The sequence below is a fragment of the Protopterus annectens genome, chromosome 3.part0 (assembly GCF_019279795.1).
Source record: "Protopterus annectens isolate FY-2018-M chromosome 3.part0, PAN1.0, whole genome shotgun sequence".
NCBI classification, from domain to species: domain Eukaryota; kingdom Metazoa; phylum Chordata; order Ceratodontiformes; family Protopteridae; genus Protopterus; species Protopterus annectens.
In genome coordinates, this window is record NC_056731.1 from 163,768,358 (window position 1) to 163,792,578 (window position 24,221).

The 24,221-nt window shown below is 38.9% G+C and overlaps 1 protein-coding gene across 1 annotated transcript in view; it reads right to left on the reverse strand.

The window, feature by feature from the left end:
- IFT57 (intraflagellar transport 57) overlaps positions 1-24,221 on the reverse strand; it is a 771,045-nt gene that overhangs the window by 365,927 nt on the left and 380,897 nt on the right. The window contains exon 6 of the mRNA XM_044064661.1: positions 990-1,112. Within this exon, the coding sequence (XP_043920596.1) occupies positions 990-1,112 (123 nt within the window). The remainder of the gene's footprint in view (positions 1-989; positions 1,113-24,221) is intronic.

Consider the following 24,221-nt stretch of genomic DNA (forward strand, 5'->3'; position numbering starts at 1 on the left):
TGCACAACATAATTACTAGGATTTCACTCTAAGCATATCCATCCAAAGCAATCAAGTCACATTCAACTCCTACAGTAACCTCAAGAATGATCCACAGAATTTATTAGGCAAGTAAAGAATGGATTTAGATTCCCGGACTCTTTCTTCAATATACTGTAACACACACATCTAACAGCAAGCAGGAGTCACTAATCTGCCTAACACATCTCTTTAGGATATGGAAGGAAACCAGATTATCCAAAGAAACCCATTTACATACATGGACAGACAAAAGGCATCCTATCTGAGAAATGAATCTTGCTGTGAAGTGACAGTGCTACTCACTGTGTTACTGAGCTGCTCTTTAACCATACAGCCCTCATAAAACAAGACATATGCATCTTGTAAATGGCCTGGTTTGACATTTTTTTTTTAAGATCACAAGATCATAATAGTCATCTACTGCCAGTAAAAACAATGCAATGAAAATAATTCTCCTTAGGAAATTTGGTACAGGAGTTCTGTGAAGGACCAGCCATCCTTATCAACTGAACTTGAGATCTGGATACATTTTCCTGATGGCTACACTATATGCAATGGGCAGTCAGTGGCAACCCTGCTGACTAGTAAGAGAGAGTATCTGCTGTTATGCACAAATACTGGTAAAAACCTTAAAAGAAATAAAAACAAACAAAAAAATTCCTGTAAAGACATAAATGAATGAGACACTGTTAACAAGTAACACAGTAGATCTGAGGATACTGTTTTGTTTTTTAAACCAAGAGAGATGTAAAATAAGTCTTTCATAAAATAATGCTCATAATTCACAAAATACTAAAGGTGTTTAAAATCAGTATTTACATTTTTCCAATAAATGACTACCAAAAAAATCTAGAATAGTCAAGGTAAAACACAGCAATTTCATTTGGTACTTATGCTAGTCAGCATGAAATACTGACTTACTGAACAGGACAGTTCAGTAAGAAATGTGTTTAACAAAGGCTACGTACCTTATTGTCTGTTCGGATAGTTACTTTTAACTGTGGTAAAACTCGTTCCACTTCTAGATTCCACTCTGCCACATCTGTTGTTGATTCTAGAATCTCATCAGGTTTTGAAGACTCACTAATATTCTAAAAAAATTAAAAAACTCAAGTAAGCATCAACACTAACCAATATGCATCACTTCTCAGAAATGACTCTCATATTATTTATCCCAGACCTTTAGTTACTTCAGGATCAGCATTAATACAACCCCAAAGATTGAGTACAATTCCCAACATGGGCCATAAGGCCCATTGTAAAAAGGCCATGTTACCACAAAACAATATTTTGTCATTCACAGAAACATTAGCCTCAATGAGGAAAGACCTAATTATTGGCTAATATGCGTGCATATAAGACAATTAAGTACTGCAAAGTGCAGTTCACAGTCACAGTGGTAGTTAACTGAGGAGGACACCTTGTGTAAGCACAGGCACCCCTTCCCCCTCCTTAGTCTCTCTCTCACACACACACCAACACACAGTAAAACATGCCCACACACACGCACACAATCCCACATACCCGAAACTTTTCCTTGTTGCTAGAATGTCCACAATGTCTCTTCTTCCCCTGAGCAGTAATAGAGAAATAATTACAGTCTTTTCCTAATGTCTGACATTCAAGTTTCACGTCATGTGCTTCAATAAACACATGCTAGGACAAAAGCTGCCTACAAGTATGAGAGGTAAGCCTAATGTTTACCATCCCTCTCCCTCACATGTCACATCATGCTGCCGGCATTACATAATGCCACAGCTAGTCAATATATAGCAGAAACACCTGCTGCACTAATTTCTCATTAGAGCAGAAGGTTACTGCAAGGTGTTTCTTGTGATATGGTGCACGGTTTGAATCTCCTTTTCCCCCCAAATGTATTTTTCCACATATATAAAGGGTTTCAAGTCAGCTTACTGCCTTTTAAGGCACACTAACTTTTCCTGGTGTCTAGTGGCCCCCTGCACCTTTTATTGTGCCTTTTAGACATGTCATATTGAGTATGTCTGGTGTCTAATGTTCCCCCGATACCCATTCTGATTACTTGCCACTTGGGTATGAGAATTTTTAAGAGAAATCCCTGATGGCTAGTACCCCCCATCCCTATACTGATAAAGTGCAATTAAGCCATGAGAATTAAAGTCATCCCTGGTGACTAGTATCCCTCCATGATCCCCATATTGATACATTTCTATTAAGGTGCAAGAATTTGAGTTATCCCTGTTGGCTAGTTTTTCTCCAATGCCCATACTGATAGTTATCCCTGGTTGTTAGTGTTTTCCCCACCCCATGTTGTAGAGTCTGTATGTTAGTCTAGGGCTGTGTGAAGGTATGACATTCACTCCAATCCACAAAAACACACACATAAAACATAAACCTCCCCACCCCGTCTCACTCACAGACACTCATCCATTCACTCACATACTCACACACACCTCCTTAACTTACCGCCTTAATTCCCCTACTGCTATCGCCCATGTAGATACACACAAACATGCACAGCTCCTCACATACACTCACGCACATACTTTTTAACCCTACCCTACCACTGTAATGTGGAGGAGTGGCCATGCTAATCTACACGCCCAAACGATTCTGTGAATCACTCAATGTGTAGATGCATTCCCCGATACAGTTCTCAAAAATGTAATTAGCATACGTCTCTCCCCACAGACAGACTCAGTAGCAAGTAGCATGATCAAGGGGACAGGCCACTTCAGAGCTACCCGTCTTCAAGCAAAAGCACAGTGAGAGGGTTGTCAATGAACTTAAAAAGGTTACTTCAGTGTAGACCTCACTGTTATCTTCATGAATTCTTCCTGATTTCTTTCAAAAGCCTAAAACATTTTTAGTCAAAATTAGCAGATCATAGTAAAAGACAGCAATTATACAATGTTACTTCAAGATCAAATTAAAAGCTTAAAATAAGATTTCCAAGATGATCACACACACAATGATTAGCATGCTGATTACAGCTCTCCAAGTCTGAAAACTGAGACATTGTTAAAAAGCCAGTAAAACTTATCAACATGGGTAAATTTCAATTACTAGCTAGCAATTATGTTCAATGAATGCCAGCAAAGAACAAAGAAGAAATTCAGCAAAAGTAAAAAAAATCAAACAGAAAAGGAGAATAAAAAACTCTGGCTGGGAAAAACTTTGCAGCTGACAATCATAAAACATTTCATGTTTCAGCTTTGTTACAGGAGATGGCACCCAGTAATGCAGGGTAAAATAAATCGGTTGGACTCAGTGGCATTTAAAAAAAATCAAATGAACTCAGAGGCATTTAAAATAAGCAAGATGCTGGAAAAAATATAAAATCTAATAACAAAGCAGTAGAGTTGGAAGAAAGAACCTACAGAAAACATTATGAGATTGTCTATTATAACAAAGAAGCCAGAAGGAATAGACTATACTAATTTTATGACACTATAAACAGGCAAATGGACTGGTGTTCTACAGCAGGATATGTTATCTGAGATGATACATTGTATATGCTCCACATTTGACCATTAAAAAACAGCACCTATGTTAGTAAAGATGCAATCATACCAGCAGAAAAACTGATCTTGACAAAACTGTGGAAGAAGGCAAAAGTATTAAAAACTGGACACATTAGAGTGATTGTGGAAAATAATTACTCACTGGCCACCAAGCAGAAGATAAGCAAGTTCATTCCAACAGTCATGGGGTGCTGAAATACAGGTGTGTGATCCAAGTTGCTAAATCACAATGTTTTTTTCCTGGAGGATCAAATACATTTTTGGATGCAGGACAGGCTAAAGAGGAAATAAAGTTTATCCAACAAATAGTGACCCAGTAAGCTGGAAGAGACTGTTTCTCGTACCTCTGACAATAGCAAGTCCATAGAGAGACTTTATCAGTGATTCCTTTTCCACTGGTTCAAAGGGAGATGCTCGAGTGACAGATAAAAGCCCAGGAAATAACTAAATACATAATCAGTACCTTGCACATGAACCAGTGACTGTTGCTGGGAGGTTGAGATGATCAGGAAGAAAACCAGCAACAATGTGAAATTAGCAAATACACGGAAGAACTACAAAGCATAATTTTCATTAGATGTAGTTTAGATATGTTAATTGCAGTTCTGCACGAATAAATGCCTGAATAAGACTATAAGTTGAGCATGTTAAACTGATGTGGACTCTAAACCACAAACCCCACTTAATGTCACTAATGTTTAGAAGGACATTGAAAGCACTAAAGTGACAGCATCTAAAATGTTTTTGTTCTTATTAACATTTGTAGATAAATTTCATGACGTAAATTGATATCATATTGTAAAGCAGTTCTCTGTAGTATGCAGTCAGTGGTATTACAAATATAAGGTACAGCAGTGTTATCATTGACTGCTCTGTATGGTAGCATTATTACAGTAAGAAAGCATTTTTTTCTTAACTCTAATTTATGCAGGTTTTTGTAGTATTACAAGATAAGAAAGACTGGAAAGAAGAATATTAAACTTAATACATTGTGACGTTGAGCTGCAGGGATCATATTAAATGTAGAATTAAAATATATAATTTCCCCTGATTTACAGAGGCGGTTGTCTAAACTAACATCCATATTTTAAGTTATAGGCATTTTCTTTTAAGTAATCAGGCTTGAATAACAAGATAAACATGACAAAAAGCTTGAAAATCGTGGTTATTTATTGCATTTGTCAAATTACTGGCTATTTATTTTTCCAATCAACACCTGCTTTTAGATAAAGCACAGAGCAAACAAGTGTGAGCAATCAATCATGAGAGGTCTGACCAGTGTTTTCCCAAGTGAGGTCTAAAGGGGCTCTTTCTTGCATTTGCAAAGTTACTAGCTGTTTTTTCTGCATTAACAAATGCTTTAAGTTGGAGACACTGACTCTGCAAATACATGCAATTAATTAGGAAAGTCTGATCTGAGTGGACTATACAAGCTACAATACATGTAACTTCTAATGAGGAACTGCAAGCAGTTCACTGAAAATAAAGGAAGCCTGAAACTGCTGGAAGTAAAACGTTATGCAACTAGTTGACTCCCCAGAGGCCTTACTACTTCAATGCATAAAATATACCACTCACAACCTAGTTTACTTACTTGAGGACAGCTAATGCACTGTATCCTTAAGGATAAAAGTTAAAAGTTTAAAGAAAGCATGCAAGTTGTTTTTCACATCTGAGAAGGGGAAAGATAAGATAAAGGCAGACAGCATTCTATATAAGTAAAAATGTAGGCCCTGACTACAGAACAGGTAATGCATTTCTTACACATGCTTAAATTGTGTTTAATAAATTCCTGTAACTGGAACTGATCTTTTGTACAATAATTTAATGTTCTACTTGTCTTTTGTTAATGGAGCTTTTCTCCTCAGGCCTCCACTGAAAACAGGCTATTAGTTCTAATTGGTCTTTCCCAGTAAACAAAAGCAAATAAAAAAAAAATAAATGAATAATATGAGCGTAGCCACTGATATGAGGCAACTTCTATGCTAAGAGTCGGACTTCGTTTTTGGAAAGTGTACATAGTTTTTTGTGTTTGCTGTCAGTTAAAAAGGCCTGAGGGTTTTAAACTACATTTAGTTTTTTTTCCCTGTTTGTTTCTTGAGTGGCACTGCTGAAGTAAAAAGATGGGAAAATGTGATATGCATTCAAACACAGACACGAAGGAGCAGCTACATAGGGGTAAACTTCCTTTTTCGAAAGTACATATAGTTTTATATGCTTGCTGTTAGTTAAAAGTTGTTTTTGTAATGCAGTTATTTTCTTTTTTAAGTGCTATTACTGATGTGAATGTTCATGAAAATATGACATGGGTTCAAAAAACAGAGATGAGAAGAAGCAACTACATACAAGATTAGCCTATCAAACACTAATGTCATTAAGTAAGGTACAAGCTGGAAACATATTCAAAAGTACAGCCATATCTATAATGTGTGGAAGTAACAGCATTTTATCAGAATGGATGATTTGTCAATATTAACTGTGAATGTAAATGGTATTGCAGGCACAGACAAAAGGCAAAAAGTATTGAATTATATTAAGAACTGTAGGATGCACCGTTACAGGAGATATCCTTGAATGGAAATAAGCATGAGAATTTTACAAAAAAGGATTTCAGGATGGACATTCAGCAGAGTAATAGGGACAAAGAAAAGAAATGCTGATTGTGAAAGTGGCTCCAATAGTGATAGAAGAGGAGAAAAAAAGTGGCATATTTGTGATAGTAAAGAGTTACTGGCAAGGGAGAAGGATTATACTGGCATATACCTGTAATCTACCTAATACTACTATTAAGGAGATTATTAGAATTTTGATAAAAATAATAAACTTTCAGCCAGGTAAATGACTTATGGGTGGGGACCTAAACTTGACAGCAACAGTGCAAATAACACAAAATGGTAGACTTATGAATGTGTACATGAACATAATTGGAAAATGTGAATTTGGTTGGAGAAACTTAGAATTTACATATTACACCAACATACATTAAATAGACTACAATTGATAGAAATTATGTTACACAAGCACATGTTTATTTAAATTGTAAGCTTTAAGACTTACCTAATGACTATATCAGATCACTCACTAATATAAACAAAGTTAAAGATGCTGGGTAATACAAAAATTAGCATCAGGACAGTTTTTTTATTGACATTATGGGTTCCATTTTGTAGTGCTGGCCCCTTTTTTTTGCTGAATTGTAATGCAGAAATGAGCCATTGGTGCTTTCCTACTTATCTGTTAAAAACAGGAATTTAAGGAATTGGTAGTGGATATGATTTGAGCGTTATTAGAAAAGACAAATTACTTGAGAAGGGATAGCTAATAAATAAGACAAAATGAAAAAAAAATATGGCAGAAATAAGAGCAGGATATATGAAAGAAGCAAGAGGAATTATACAAAAGGGTTGAAAACAATTAACTGCAGAAGAAGGAAAATCTCAAACGAGAAGGGAAGCAACTGCAGAGTGCTGAAGGAAAAATAAGGGAGTACTTGGATAATATGCACAAATTTAGAAGGGTTGTTACTGAGCAACTATTTTTTGATAACTCTAGTGCAAACATTTTAACACAATGACTTGGGCAACAGAAAGAGTTACAGCCAATCTTAAGTAGCCTACTACTAGAAAAATAACCACAGATCATTTAGAGTTACTAGAGAGGTTTTTGAAATTTTATGAAGGTCTGTATAAATCAGTAGAATGAGGAAACCAATAAAAGTCACAGATATATTTATAGAAATATGATTATGTCAAAGTAAAAAAAGATGAGGCTCATCAAATAATAGCTACGACAGTATGCAATGAAGATAATAAAGCAACACAATTAATCAACAAAGAAATCTCCAGGGAGAAACAGTATTCTGGGGAAATTTCAAAGTTGGGGATAGTAATAAAGATGTGGAAAAAAGTTATGTCTTACCATAACATTCCATCTGTGTTGTCTATCTTCACTAATCCTTGACTGTGGGCTCGGATTCGAGCCTGGGAACTGACTCAGCCATTTATTTCAGCTTGCACCTTCCAAACTCTCAAGCTAGGCTTTATCCATAATGCTCCTCTCTAAATTACCTCAGACAGAGTTTGCCTATACTAACAGCAGATAAGAATAAGAGACCAGATATATGTCCCCAATATGAAGTCAGTTCTGGGAAAAGTTGATACACTAAGAGTCTCAGGTTGGGGGAAGGAGGGAGGGAATGTCAAGGATTAGTGAAGATCGACAACACAGATGGAACGTTATGGTAAGACATAACTTCTTTATCTGATGTTGTCAATCTTCACGTAATCCTTGACTGTGGGACAGAGTGCCCAGCTACCTAAATCTTGGGAGGTCTCATGGAAGAATATTCCTAAGCACCATCAAACCGAATGATGCCCAACCCCTAGAGACCTGATCTAATTTGTAATGAGTGATAAAGGTATGAGGAGAAGACCAAGCAGCTGCTGCACAAATATCATCCAAAGAGACTCTGGCATGAAAAACTGCAGAAGTTGCCACCATTCTAGTTGAGTGGGCTTTAACTGAGCATGAAAGGCAGGGCCCTTTCGACTGACAGATACACATAATACAATCTTTGAGCCATTTCGACAAGGTAAGTTTGAAACTGGATTACCTAAAGAAAGTGAGGAAAAGGCAACAAAAAGTTGGTCAGATTTTCTGAAATCCTTTGTTCTGTAGGCAAAATCATAGCTGTCTTAGGAAGTCTAACAAATGATGGGAATATTCCCCTACTTTTATTGGAAAAATTAGGGGAAAAGACTGGCAGATGAGACTACTTTCGGTAAAAAGGAAGGATTAGTCCCAAGAGAGACCCTGTCTTTGTAAAATATTACAAAGGGTGGCTTGCAGGACAAGGCCTGAAGTTCAGATACTCTTTTGTCAGATGTAATAGCCACTAAAAATAAAGTTACCCCGTCAGAAACTTTAGGTCACATGTAGCTGATGGTTAAAAAGGAGACAAAGTAAGGGACTGAAGAACTATTGTTAAATCCCAGGGAGAAATTGGGTTCCTTAAATGGAGGTCTTAACATTAAGGCTCCCTTTAAAAAGGCTTTACAAACTTTGTGTGACATAAGGGATGACCCATCAAACCCCATATGGAAATTAGAGATTGCAGCAAGATGGACTTTAATTGTTGAGGTAGAGGAACCAAACTGATAGAGGTTAGCCAAAAAAAATCCAAACAGGGATCGTATAAGGATCAAGTTTGTTCATAAGGGCCCAACTTGCAAATTTTTCCCATTTACTTTGATACAGTTTTCTAGTTGAAGGTTTGGGATGGGCCACAAAGATTTGTTGGACAGGAGATGAAAGGGAAGGATGGCTGGTAATCATGGGAATTGGAGAAGCCATGCTGTGAACTTGAGATGTTGGAGGTTTGGATGAGAGCCGATGAGAGGAGACTGCAGATCTGGAGTTGGGTCCAGAATCGATGGTTTCCAAAGAAGATGAGGCCAAAGGAAGGGAAAACAAACTTGTCAAGGCCAAAAGGGGGCAATGAGGATTACTAAAGTCTCTGACCTCTTGGCTTTCTTTAGAAATTGAGATATCAGAGGAGTTGGGGGAAAGGCGTAAAGAAGACCAGGGTCCAAACATGGAGAAAAGCGTCTCTGGGTGACTCCCCCGGAGGGGGGATTACATCAAAGTAACTGCTGCACTTGTTGTTCAGAGGGGATGCAAAAAGATTGCAGCAAGGTTGTCCCCAGTGATGAAAAATCTCTTTTGCCACCGCAGGATTAAGAGGCCACTCGTAAGGCACGAGAACAGTTCTGCTCACTTTGTCCACTATCAGGTTGGTGCTCCCCCAGAATGTGCACTGTTATGAGAAAGCAGCTGGAAGAAATTGTCCCATTGCCAAACTGTGAGGGCTTCTCGACACAATGGGTAAGACTTGGTTCTCCCTTGTTTGCTGATATACCAGACTACTGACATGTCCATTAATTCATAGAGGAAGGGCATGCTGAAATGCTTGCAACGTTAACAGCAATGCCTCATCACTAGAATATTGATGTGCAAGTTGGCCTCCAGTTGGGTCCATGTGCCTTGGACTGTCTTTCCCAGATAATGCCCCCCCACCCCATCCGTGGTCACTATGTCTAGGGGTTGCGGTAGGATGAATGGTTGGCCTGAAAGAATCTTGCTGGAGTGGAGCCACCATGAAAGATCCTGTTTGCAGCGACTGGTAATCAAGATGTGGTGTAACACTGGCTGATCTATCACAGACCACTGGGAGGCTAGCAACCATTGTAAGATTTGCATATGATAACTTGCTAAAGGAACCAAAGTAATAGAGGCTGCCATTGAGCCTAATGCTTGAAGGACTAATCTGGCTGGAACACTTGTGCTCTAGATAATTTGACTGACCTGAGATCTGATATTTTGTAGTCTTTCCAGTGGAAGTGAAGCAATTCCAGTAACTGTGTCCAACAGGGCTCTGATGAATTCTAGTTGTGAGGGCTGTAAATTTGACTTTTCATTTCATAATTTATTGTGATGCCCAGAGATGCAGCATGTAATCTCTTGCCTGTTCTATTGGACCACTGGTGGCAGCGATAAGGAGCCAGTGTTCGAGGTTTGGAAAAACTTGAAATCCTTGCAGTCTAAGATGAGCTGCTACCACTGCCATGCATTTGGTAAACACCCTGGGGGCTGAGGTGAGTCCAAAGGGCAGGGCTCTGAATTGGAAGTGACTGGATCCCAGCCAAAAGCTCAGGAACCTCCTGGAGCGTTTATCCATATTTTTGTGGCAATATGCATCCTGGAGGTCTATAGAGCACATCCAATCATCCTTTTCGATGAATGGAAGTATAGACTGTACCAAGACCATCCAAACATTGGCTTGCTGAACTGCCTTGTTGAACTGGCTAAGATCCAAAATGGGTCTCCAGTCCCTTGTTTTTTTTTGGGCACTAAAAAAACCTTGAGTAAAACCTAGATCCTATTTGGTCTGGTGGGACTTTTTGGACGACATGTTTGCCTAGCAGTTTTTGAATTTCTATGACTGCTGCTAGCCTGTAATTGGGTGGAACATCCAGGAGTCTTTTCTGGGGTTTTAGATGTATAGAAAGTGGAATTTTGTAACCTCTGGATATGATTCGACTGTCTGCAGAGGAGGGCAATCAGGCCTCCCTTCAGGGGTGCTGGTAAGAAGTACCAGAGAAAGAATCTCTGGACCCCTGGTTCTCCAGGCCACTTCTGCCCCTAGGGCAGTCTTTCATTACTTCCCTCTCTGCCCCGGGGAAAGTCTTTGCCATGTGCATCCCTGAAAGGCCCTTGCAATTTCTTAAACCATAGTCTCCTACTTCTCTGGTTCCTAGAGTAGGGCCACTGAGGAATGGAAAAACATACTCCCATGGCAGAAAAGAGTCTTTCCATCTTTCTCACACCTGGCTAGAGTGTCTCTTACCTTGGGTTCAAAAAGGGAGGATCTGTCAAACAGAGCATTGATGAATGATGCTTTAAGTGGCTCCGCAAAATCACACAAGCGCATCCAGGAGTACCTTATAATATCTATGCCTGAACCTACCACTCATCCCTTTCAGCTGGGTGGGCAATCAGCCTCATGGACGGGTTAGAAATTGCTTCAAGGTTGGTGAGCTGAGAAGCACCTTTGTCCCATAGCTCTTCAGCCACTGCTCCTGAGAGGTTGTCTGAAACTCTTTGATTAGATCCCGCTGTAACCTTGTAAAGTGCATCATGTAGTTCAAGGACCTGACAGCAAAAGTCAATGAGGCATAAACACGCTTCACAAATTTATCCATAGTGCTAGACTCCTTGTTAGGAGGATGGATAGCTGGACTTTCCTCAGCAAGTTCCTTCTTAGTGGCTGCCACTATCACCATGACATCCACGGGTAAACCCTTTGACCAATGTTGCTCTTCTTTGGGTTCTGAAAGGATCAGATCAGATCTCTTGGGGTTTGGTTCGATGGAGTCAGGCATCTTCCATGCCCACTGAGCGATCAGTTTAATGAAATTGTCAGTGGGGGGGGGGGGATCCAAGAGATCAAAGGTTGGGCACAAAAAGCCTCCAGGTATACTGACTCCTCCGAACAAGGTTGGAGGGAAGATCAGTCATCCCTCTGTTTTAGGATTTCCAGGATGTCCCCAAAGGAAACATCATCAGAGTAAACCCTTTGACCAATGTTGCTCTTCTTCAGGGGCTGAAAGGATCCAATCAGATCTCCTGGGGTTTGGTTCGATGGAGTCAGGCATCTTCCATACCCACTGAGCGATCAGTTTAATGAAATTGTCAGTGGGGGGGGGGTCCAAGAGATCAAAGGTTGGGCACAAAAAGCCTCCAGGTATACAGAGACTCCTCCGAACAAGGTTGGAGGGAAGATCAGTCTTCCCTCTGTTTTAGGATTTCCAGGATGTCCCCAAAGGAAACATCATCAGGAGGTGACCTGAAGGAACCTTCCCTTTCATCAAAGTTGGTATCTTTGGTGAAAGACTCCTCCAGGGAGTCTAAGTGCTTCCTTTTACACTTCTCTTTCACATGTACTTCCTCGAGAAGATGTTCCAGGAAGTGTCTGAAGAGGAAACCACCAAGGCGGGCCTTTCCTGGGGATTTTTTGTGCCCTCTGTTTCGGGGAAGAGAACGATGAAAGCTCAGGTAGAGGAGATGCAAAAATTTGGCCCAACAGAGATGGCAGAGACTGAGAGTCCCCAGTGGACAAGGCCTTCTAAATGATTCAGAAGGCCGGCCACCCCTTAGAGAGATAGGAGCCTGGAACCGAAATAGACTCCTTCAGGACAGAGGTCCCACCCTGCATCGAGGAGGCGACCCCAGAAACAGAAGCCTGGGTTAATTCTACAAAGGCAGAAGCACCAAGTGTCATAGATGCCGCCAAAATTAAAGAATCCGATCCATGCACCTCAGAACCGGCCAGGGATTCTAGACCTCAGGAGACCTCTGATGCTGAAAGCCGGAAGGAACTCAAAGCAACTCTCAGCTCTGGAGAAGAGATTGCTACTGGAACCAAGACAGTCAACGTCGGAACTGTCGGAGCTGAGGGCTCCAAAGACTCAATAGGAGTTGGAGGAGGTATAATGGCTGGCAGCGTAACAGGACTGGTTCCGATGCCAACTTGGCCAGGAACAGAGGACAATCCCCTCGCCATCAGGAGCTGATCCACCAGCCTCATGATGTTGACTTCAGAGAGACTCTTAGTGGACCTAACTGATGCAGTCGACGGAGACCTAGGGGGTCTCACATCGATAAAGGGGCTTGGAGGTCTACCCTTAAAAGGATCAACAGAGGGAGAATACCTGGATCTTTGTACTGTGATCAGTTGTGATTGCTCCGGTACAGATGTTTCTCTCTGTGCTGAGGTAGCTGATGTCGGCTCCGAAATTTTTGTCTGTTTCAAATCTTTTTTGCCATTCAGTGCTGTGGAACTCATCGGAACTGAAGGCTGTTTTGAAACCTTTTTGGGGGATTCCGAAACACTTGGAACTGAAGATGATCATTTCTTAGTGGAAGGAGATGGTGAGGATGAAGAACTGGCTTCCGTTTTTGACACAGAAATGCCGTCTTCAAAGTCGCTCTTCAAAAGACCCTTAAGAATAAGTTTGTTCTTACATTCTGTAAGTATCCTAGTGGAAAAGGTATGACAAATAGAACACTTCTCCTGTAAGTGGCCTTTGCCTAGGCAATATACACAAATGGTATGCCTGTCCGAATTTGGTATTTTCCCCTGACATTGCTGATATCTTTTAAATCCAGAGGTGCCTTTGTAAGATTTGGCTGGAGACTCAGCCTTGTCAGCCATGATGAAAAAGTGAAACACACACACAGTAAGAAAAAGCTTCTTTTTTTTTAGAAAAGAAAAATACCAATGAAGGTATATAAAAAATACCTTTAAAGGTAAAATAGAGGGTAAAAAAGAAGTACCAGCAATGGTACTGTGAAGGAACTACCAATGGTAGTGTAGAAGACTGGGAAAGAGACACACACACAGAAAAAGGATAGCAAGAGGAGTGGGTAGAGAAAAGCTATACTAGAAAGCAAGAAAGACTTATTTCTTATATATACTTTTTTGTCTTTAATAAGAAACTTACTGAAACACTAGGCCAAAACTTGAGAGCAGTCGTACATGTCTGACACAAGAAGCAGCAAATGAGATCTGTGGTAATTTAGAGAGGAGCATTATGGGTAAAGCCTAGCTCCGGAGTTTGGAAGAAACAAGCTGAAATAAACAGCAGAGTCAGTTCTGAGGCTCAGAACCAAGCCCACAGTCAAGGATTACATGAAGACTTAAAGAAACAAACAGGCAAAGGGCATTCACCGGACTACAACTAATTCAATTTATTGTAAGCGCTTTCGAATGTAAAAATTCACACACTTCCTCAGACAAACACAGTTGTTAACTGACTTAGTTTAAATAACCCTCCACATCAATGACATCATATCCTGTAAAACATTTAAAAAGATATTGTACATTAAATCACAATGTAATCCAACAACATATCTCATTCTACATAAAGTTCATTTCACCTTTAACAAAACTTACATTAATTAACATATAAAAGCATATAAATATATACAAGTATATTAAAACATATAACAATATTAAAACTAGTACACAATTGGTCATTTAACGTCTACTTAAGGCCTTAAGCTTCAAAATACATTTAACGGAGCTGTATTCATTTAAACCGGGATAGGTGTAAGTGTTAGTTAATACTTGCCACCATAATTCTTTAAGTTCTAACTCCACAGATACTGGCCCACCTCTTATATTAGCGTGTATTTGTTCAATAACAAGAAACAAAAATGAATGCTCAGGACATTCAATAATATGTTTCGCTAAGGCGTTGTTTACATCTTTCCTATTAATGCTATATAAATGTTCATATATTCTCTTTCTAAAGTGCCTATCAGTTTTACCAATATAAAACTGGGGGCAATTTTGACACTGGGCTAAATATACCACATCAGTGGCATTACAATTACATTTACCCTTAACTCTATATTTATTTCTACCTATGGAAAAACTATTAGCCACTTTAATATGTTTACACATTCTACAAGAACAACATTTGTACATGCCTCCATCCTTTTCTAAAGGGGGCAATACAGTCTCAACCAAATTTTTAAGGCATCGTCCCCTTTTATAAACAAGTTGAGGCATATCTGGTATCTTGATTCTAATAAAAGTGTCCTCTTTCAACACCACCCATTTCTTGCACAGAATACCCCGCACAATTTCAGCCTCAATACAAAAGGATGTAATAAAATACAATGAGGCATTAGATGTGTTACCTTCATTAGATATAGTATTCATATTAGAGGAATTGAAATTCGGACCCCCAATATCACAGTCATTAGTATTAACGTCATTAATGACTTCAATTCTACCAAGAATGGGTTTAAACCAACCATTACGTTTATTACTAACCTCAGATATAAGGTTGTCAATCAAGGTAGATGGGTATCTCCTTGCTATAAACATTGTTTTAAGTAGATAACATTCATCCCAAAAATCATCCTCTAGGGTCCTCATTCGGGCCGCTCTAACCAGCTGGCCTTTAATAACAGCACGTTTCTGATAATGCGGATGAGCACTACTGAAGTGAAGAAAACTATTAGGATATGTTGGCTTACGGTAGATTTTTGCAATATAACACAAATTCACCTTGCCCTTAATAAGTAATACATCCAAGAATTATATGTTAATGTTATTAAATTCATAGGTAAAACTCAAAAATGAAGTAAGATTAGATAATATAGAGACAAATTCCGCAGCCTCGTTTTCATCACCTTTAAATAAAACAAAAATATCATCCAAATAACGTGTGTACAAGCAGACAAATTAATTAAAGATGTCAAGTTTAAACAGAATCTCATTTTCCCAATATGCCATAACGGTATTCACAAAGCTCCCCCCACAGGGGGAACCAATGGCAACACCGGATTTTTGATGATAAAAATTGCCTTTAAACAAAATATAATTATTAGAGAGCACAGTGTCCAGTAAATATTCTATTAAGTTAATTTCATCACCTGAAACTCCTTGCTTAAACAAAAACTCGCAAACCCATTCGATACCTAATTTCTGAGGAATAACAGTATAAAGGTCATGGACATCGATGGTTAAAAAATTCATTTGGCCATCAAATCTTAAGTCATTTATTGCTTCCAAAAAACTCCATGAATCCCGGCATATTTGTGGTTGATTCTCCAAATATTTTTTAAGTTTAGAATCAACCAATTTAACACACCCATAAGTTATACTGTTACGTCCGTCCACAATCAGGCGGAAAGGTGGTTTACTCAAGTTTTTGTGAATTTTAGGCAATGCAAAAATAACTGGTGTAATGGGTGATAGCATAGTCAAATAATTAAAGGTTTCTAAATCAATCATACGATCAATAAATAAATCCTTAATCAAAACTCTAATACATTGATAGGCCCCATTCAATTTGTTCAATGAAACCTTAACATAGGTATCGGTGTTACGTAACATTAAGATATTTTCTTCATAAAGTTTATCACTCATTAAAACAAGTCCACCACCCTTATCCAGTTTTAATACTCTAAATTATTTGATCTCTTAATAATTTTAATGCTTTTAATTCATTATCAGAGATGTTATTTCCACTAGTCTCCCTACCTTTAACACCCATTACAGATAAATTACGTAAATCCAATTCACATAATTTTTCAAAAAATCTAATGGTGTTATGCAAAAGGGGATTAAAAATACTGGAAATATGTACATCAGAATTCAGACTAGACATATTCCCAAGAAGACACAAGAAGTTCAATTTACATATGAATGGTGTCAGCCACATTCATATGCTTGGCTGGTACAAAAGATAAACCTTTGGACAATACATTAATAAGTTCAAGAGATACTTCAAATTCAGTAAAATTATATATTCTAAAGTCACCAAATGTAGTCATTAAAATACGTGGATATACAGTTTCAGTCATTTCTGGTGGATTCAATACACAAGGATATGTAATTTCAGTAATTTCCGATGAATTTAATACACAGGGGCTAATTGTTATCTGTGGCGACAATTGTTCTTCCTTGGTTGCCAGTACCCGCCCTTGTGGGGTCCCGTAAAACCACCCTGTACAGGCTTGTTATTGTGAAAATCCGTATTATGGACGGTATTAGTCTGTACCCCCTGCTGGTTTTGCAGCCTTTCACTATGACACTGAAAAGGGGGAATGGTATTATTCACATCTCCAGTAAGGTCAATATCAGCAGTAATGTTATTCAAGACATCAGAATTAGCCAAAGCTTCGCCTTCCCCAACATTAAGCAGTATACCACTGGTTCTCAAATTGGTATTAAGGGGAGGCAAGGGGTAAGCTGTACATTGTGTATAATCCCTCATAACATGTGCCAACTTTTTATTTTTTGTGGCTTTTAGTCTCTCCAAGGTTTGTTCAATGCTAACAAATATACGTGAAAAATCATATTTATACCTAGGAAAGTCATTGTCCCCTTTACTAACTTTTTCGAGTTCCAACAAATCATTCCTTAGTAACACAATTTGTGCATCATAGCCTTTTATTAACAGTTCAAGAAATTCACAGCCTTGTTTATCAAACAAAACCAAAAGGTCTTTATGAAACTGGGAACCACGTTCTAAACCTACGGGAAACTGCCATTGTCGTAGGCCCTTCGGGATGTGACCCCTCTCAATACACGTATGTAAATAAACCGTTTCCAATTGAAGTTTCTTGAGTTTAAATAACTTATTATCAAAAGTTTTTAAATTACTTACAATACCCACAGTGTTAGTATGATTGCTAGTAGTCACAGCTGACGTACTAGCTATTTCTTCACTGTAAGTTAAAACAATCGGTTTATTGATGCACTCAGTCAATGAAGGCAGGTTAAATTGAACATTATTATTATTATGAACACTCACACCTTCATTGTTTTGAACCAGATAAATAAGTCCACTCAACCTCTGGTTAGTCACTGGTAAAGCTGCTGATGTGGAAGGTAAACCTCTATTTCCATGCAATAATGCACTACCGCTGGCGTCCCCATTCGGGTTAACTTGCTGACCGGAACCGCCAATACTTGCTGCTATACCACTAAGGCCATCAACTTTGGCGTTTAAATCATCCATTCATGCATTCAGCTTCTGAATAAGCAAAGTTAAATTGCCCATAAGATGGTCTCAGTCACCACCCTGCACATCCATTCCATCTTGAGAGAAAAGCAATTGCAAGTCCGGTTCAAACCCACTTGCCATGAATAAAAACTCTTTTTCACAAAACAAACAAAATAACTTAAACAGGCAAAGGGCATTCACCATATCTTGTTATTGAACAAATACATGCTAATATAAGAGGTGGGCCAGTATCTGTGGAGTTAGAACTTAGAGAATTATGGTGGCAAGTATTAACTAACGCTTACACCTATCCCGATTTAAATTAATACAGTTCCATTAAATGTATTTTGAAGCTTAAGGCCTTTAGACGTTAAATGACCAATTGTGTACTAGTTTTAATATTGTTATATGTTTTAATATACTTGTATATATTTATATGCTTTTATATGCTAATTAATGTAAGTTTTGTTAAAGGTGAAATTAACTTTATGTAGAATTAGATGTGTTCTTGTAATTACATTGTGATTTAATGGACAATATATTTTTAAATGTTTTACAGGATATGATGTCATTGGCGTGGAGGGTTATTTAAACTAAGTCAGTTAACAACTGTGTTTGTCTGAGGAAGTTTGTGAATTTTTACATTCGAAAGCACTTACAATAAACTGAATTAGTTCTAGTCCGATGAATGCCCTTTGCCTGTTTGTTTCTTTAAGTTATTTTGTTTGTTTTGTGAAAAAGACTGACAACATCAGATGTTATGTTTGGCCAGAGGACTTTGACATTAGCCTTGACTTCCGAGAATTAGATACCAAACAGAAGGAGGTCCAGCATTGAACCCTGAGGTGCTCTTATGGCGACCAGTCTCTTGATGAAAGTGGTCTTGCCAATCTTGACTTCTTTCGGCCTATTTTGTAAGCCAGTTGGCAATCCAGTGAGTTAAGTCGGGATTTATGCCCAGTTCGGAGAGTCTGTCAACAATACCTGAGTGGGGTACTGTTATCACATGACTTGACATGGTCGAGGTAGGTGGTATGCACCATTTTACCCTCATCCATTGCCTTAGTGACTCTCTCAAAGAAGTCAACAAGGTTAAGTAGGCAAGACCTTCACTTAAAAGCCAAACTGAGATAGGTCCTTATCCTTGTTGATAATTTGCATGACATTTTGTTCCATGGCTTTGCATATCAGACTTGTCAGACTGATGGGTCTGTAGTTAAGTGGTTAAGTGTCTACACTTATGAAGAGAGAAGACCGTTGAGGTCTTCCATTCACTTGGTATGTAACCTGTTTTGAGACTATACTGAAAAACAGCCTCAAGTACAATTGATAGGTCATATTTTAGACTATTTAGGAGGCAAACGGGAATATTGTCAAGCCCCACTGAAGCAGTGTTTTTGACCTTTGCGAGCACCACCAGGACCTGCTCCCTGCTGTTAGTTGAGGGAGATATGCTAGAAGAGATTTTGAAGGGGGTACTGGCAGGGTGAAGTTAGACCTAAATTTACCAGCCAGTAGATTTGCTATGTCACCCTATTCAATAAAGGTGTTTCAATTTGTCATCAGTTCCACACACACTGCTGAGTGTTACCTTTAAGGTTCCAGACATAGTTGAAGAAGGCCTTGTGATTGTCCTTAGCCTGGCAACGCTATCAAGACCTCACAACTGACCTCACTGAAGTCAATTAGACCTCTTGTTTAGTTGAATCAGAGAGCTCTTGTCTTCATGAGAGTTGCTCTTTCTGATTTTGACCATGATTTTTTTTCTTTTGTTATAAATCATACTGAGGTAAGGTTTCCTCCAGCAGGGTTTTTTGGTGTTAGTTTTGGACTTGCTTGTGGTAGGTAGAGCAGCCTCAGTGTAGCCATCTACAAGTTTGTACAGCATTTCTATGAATAATTCTGCATAGGTAGCTGTGTTCTTGGAGTTTGTGGGGAACCCTTAATTGTGACAAACTGTTGCTTACTAAGTTAAGGGTTTAGTTGGGTTTTTGAGTTAATTTTATTTTGAAGGAGACAACTTTGTGATCTGACCTCACCAGTGAGGAAGTGACATGGGGAGGGGTACAATGCTCACCCATGTTGACGTAGTTCTCACCAAGTATGTTAGATCCTCTGGTTGGAGCGTGCTCCATCTGGACCAGGGTGTTCATATTGAAAAAGTCTAGGAAAAGTGCCAGTGAGTTAGAGGCAGTGCAAGTTTCCCAGTCTATAAATAGATAGTTCAAGTAACCCACGAAAAGGGCATTTGGTTGGATGGTGAGCACCTCTACTAAGTCTATGTACAAATTGTAAGATTCATGTGTCATACAGGGTGACCTGTTGCTGGTTAGGATATGGCAAGGGACCATGTATGTGGTGACTTGGACATGGATGAACTCCAGGGCATCATCCTGTTTAACCAACCTGGAGGTGTATTTGTTGCTAACATAGATCAAGACACCTCCACCTATGGTTACAGCAAAATGTTAGCACTATGAGATGGTACTTTTGCTTTTTCATGAACTAACTAGCTGCCTGAAACTTAACTCAGTACACACACTCACTATGTTACAGGGATAAGTCCTAAATATTAGCTTTATAGATAAATGTTAGTGTCTAAGTGTTTGCTACTTACAGGGCACTGTTAACTGCTCTGCTCAAAAGAGACTAATTTATAGCAGATAAAAAAAGCTAAGAACTAACTTCTGTGCCATTTGGTCAATAAATGACTACACTCTGAGCTCCCTAGTGTACGTCCCAACTCAGAGAGAGCAGGAAAATACCTTCTTCCACAAGATGGATTATCCTGGAATTTTTTAATGGAAACGCACAGCAAAAGTATCTCTTGAGTACAACTTAGCACCAAACAACTATGTCCCTGGCTAATTCACCCTTTTGCAAGTATTTATGTCTATACTAGCTAAGAAGAGGGCAATGATGCTACCAAAGTTGACAGATATCGATCAATATGGTTTTGTGGAAGGTAGTCAAACATTTCAGAACATAAGAACAGCAATGATGGTCCAGAAGGGAAGTGGAGTTAAAGAAAACACTCCTAGCTTTTTTGGGTCCTGATACAAAGAAAGCAAGCAGTAGAGTCAGTTGGAATTTAATGAGTATGGCAATGGTAGCATCTGTATTATCTGATGCAATAATGGGGTTAATAAGGAGGTTATATGAAGGATCAAAGACAAGAATTAAGGTGGGAAGGTTCCTCTTAGACAAGCTGGGTTTGAACAGAGAAACTGTGAAGGGATGTCTCTTTCCCCATTTTTATATGTTTTATATTTATACTCACTGGGCAAAGAAATTAAGGGATTGACAAATTCAAGGATATAACTGGTAACTTAACAACAGACCCAGATCATGGTCAAATGGGGTCCTAGGCAGAATAATGGACCAGAGCCTGCCCTCCCTCAGCAACTATTCCAGTGTCCCATTACTTGGTTGTCTTTCCCCAGTTGCCATAAACACTGCTCAAAACTACCATTGTGCATATTATTTTCTTCTTTACTTTTACAGTGCTTACAGAGGTTTGATTTAAAACCTTTATTTCAAAAGTTATGACGCAAACACTGATGAGTTTTTGCTAATGAAACCAAAACAGTCGTCTCACATTGAAAACAGGCTTAGCATGAGCAACAGTAGACTTCTCTTCTTTTGAAACTCATATTCAATGAAAATGCATCTGTCCAGTGGTGGATTATGAGTACATTTACATCCACAGACATCCTCCAAACCCATCAGGAACAGGTACATTGTAAACAACATCTTTCTCAGATGTCAGTGTCAAACAAATAATTATAATGGCTAGTGTCACACATTTCAAATTTGTTTCACACAAATACACAGTAGCCAAAGTATTCCAGCTTAATTCTCACTGTGTCACACACACACACACACATACACACACACACACACACACACACACACACACACACACACACACACACACAGGATAAGAGCATAAGGTACTTTCATCCACAGGGAACCCCCCACATTCGAAAGAGTAAGGTGGGATTGTATGAGCAGGGAATGGAAGGGTTTCAATTTCCTGATACAATAATAAGGTTAATTAGAAGGATATATGAGGGACTGGAGGCAAAAATCAAACTGAGAGGGGTCCTCTTTTGTAAGCTGTGTCTGAACAGAGGAACCAAGCAGGGGTGTCCTCTTTCCCCCTTTGTTATTTGTGTTATATTTAGAACTACTGGCAAAGAAAATAAGGGACTCAGAAATTCAAGGATATAATTGATATGATGTTCAAGAAAAAGTGGCTTCATTTGCAGATGATATTTATTTGTACCTGATGGGACCAGAAAAGGAAATCTCAGTGTTACGGAATATTCTCAGACATTTCAGAGATCAAGATATAAAATTAATGAAGATAAAACAAAGGTTATAATGATAAACTATGTACCTACACATAAATTGGTCCAGCAATACCCATATTTATAGAGACATGATAAAATTAAGTATTTAGGAGTATGGAATAAAAATGATTCAGTTGTGGCAGCTAAGAATATGTGGGAAGAGAATAATCAAAAGATAATACAAAAAACTGAGAAACTGAAAGCTCTTGCCTATGCATACAGATAGCAAGATACAAGCAGTAAAAATATTTTTAGTCCGTTTAGTTTTATACATAGGTCAGGAAAATGTCATCAACCACAGGAGAAGTTGTGGACATTAATTACTAAAGAGTTGCAGAATTTTACTTGGGAGGGAAAGAGACCAAGAGTCAAGTGGGATAAGTTATGCCTCCCAATAGAACAAGGAGTTTCAGATTACCTGATTTGAAGGGATGTTTTAGAGCTGCACAGTTGAAGGTCTTCTGCACAGCACAAGCAGAAAGCTGTGGTTCCAAGTGAAGGAGGGGGTGATAATTACTAAGTGGGGGATAGTTCTGAAAGTGTTAAGAGAATGGGATTTTGGACGCAGATCTTTAGGGGGAGTGGCAAGAGTCATACAGAGTAATAAACTCGTGAAGTAGCAGAAAGTATGCTGGGAGATGGGCCAACACGGGAGATTCTGCCGATGGAAATAACTGCAATAAGGGATGTGGAGTTTAGACAGGAGTGGTCTGGAGGAAGCTGCCAGGGGAGCCAAGGTGCTGAGAGCAGATGACTAAGGAGGAAGGTAATTGAGTGGGAAGAGGCCAGGAAGATGTTTGGATTGTTGGCTGGTGACTGCCTTGCCTATCACATATGAAGACAGGAAGAGAAAGACTGGGCAATCCTTGGTGGAAGACTTGTACTGGATATGTTTTTGACTGGATCTAAAATGGAAGCTGCTGTTGGGAGAGGATAATTGTTAGGATATATGGAATATTGCACAATGATTGTGGGAATCAGTCAAGGGGGGCAGAGGAGACTGGGAAGAGAGACTGGATGTACAGTTTATGAGGAGAGAGTGAGAGGATATATGAGTAGCTCCCAGGTATGCAACAGAGTCTGGAGAATTTGAGATTTTTACCTGGAACTGTTTGCACAGATACTTCTGTACCCAAAGCAGACTCCATGGACTTTTTCGTTGGGTGGATGGCAGGTGGTGGGAGTGTGGTGGTGAGCAGGGTGGGTGACTGGGAGCATGTGTTTTTGGCGTCCGATGGTTTGGAAGACTTTAGGGGTTCCCTACAGGGTATTCTCTCCGGAATATGGACGAGTGGGTGGGTTTACCTAGGGAAGTGTTTTTTGCTTGAGCTGGGATGTAGGATGTGTTGCCTGGATATGGTGGAGTCTTGTTTAGCTTGGTTCTGGTGGATTCCAGAGAAGCAATTGCTGAAGAATGGAAATCACGATCTAAACCAACTACACTTGAAGTAGTGAATGTTGCAACAAAGACAGAAGAACAGGAGGTGGGAGCTTTGGAGAATGGTAGGAGGAAATTGCATAGAGGACAGCATATAGTTTGTCCTTAAATCATGCGCCAATAATAACTCAAATGAAAACAGGGTAATGAAATAAAAGTGAGACACTGGTGCTTTCCCACCTATCAGTGGAATTTAAGGAATGTGTAGTGGAAATTATTTAGGAGTTAATATAGAAGACAGAAATTCCTTCTAAAATATAACTAGGGAATGGAATAAAATTAAAGTGGAGTTTAAAAATAGGGAGGAGATAAAATTGAAAGAAATGTTTAAGAAGTAACAAAAATTATTTAGAGGGACTGATGAACTTGTTAAAAGTATTGTAGAATGGGGGAATCTCACAAAACAAGAACAGGAGAAATTGCAGAATGCTAAACAGAAAATAAGGCATTATCTTGATAATATGCATGAGTTTAAAAAGATTTCTGTTAAGCAACAGTTTTTTGATAACTCCAGAGCACAAAAACTTTTAGCACAACTACTCAGGCAATAAAAAGTAGAAAATGTTGTTATCAAGCTTACAGAGCCTGCAACAAGTAAGACAACAAGAGATCCTGTAGATGTACAAGAAATATTTCAGAAATGTTATGAAAGTCTGTACAAATCAGCGAAACATGAAAATCAAGAAAAGGTACAAATGGAAATGTTGATGGAAGAATTAAATATGCCAAGGTTAGAGGTAGATGAGGCTCAATTACTAACGGTTAGGATATGAGGAGATGAAATAAAAGTTGTGACAGGAAAGTCCCCAGAAATAGATGG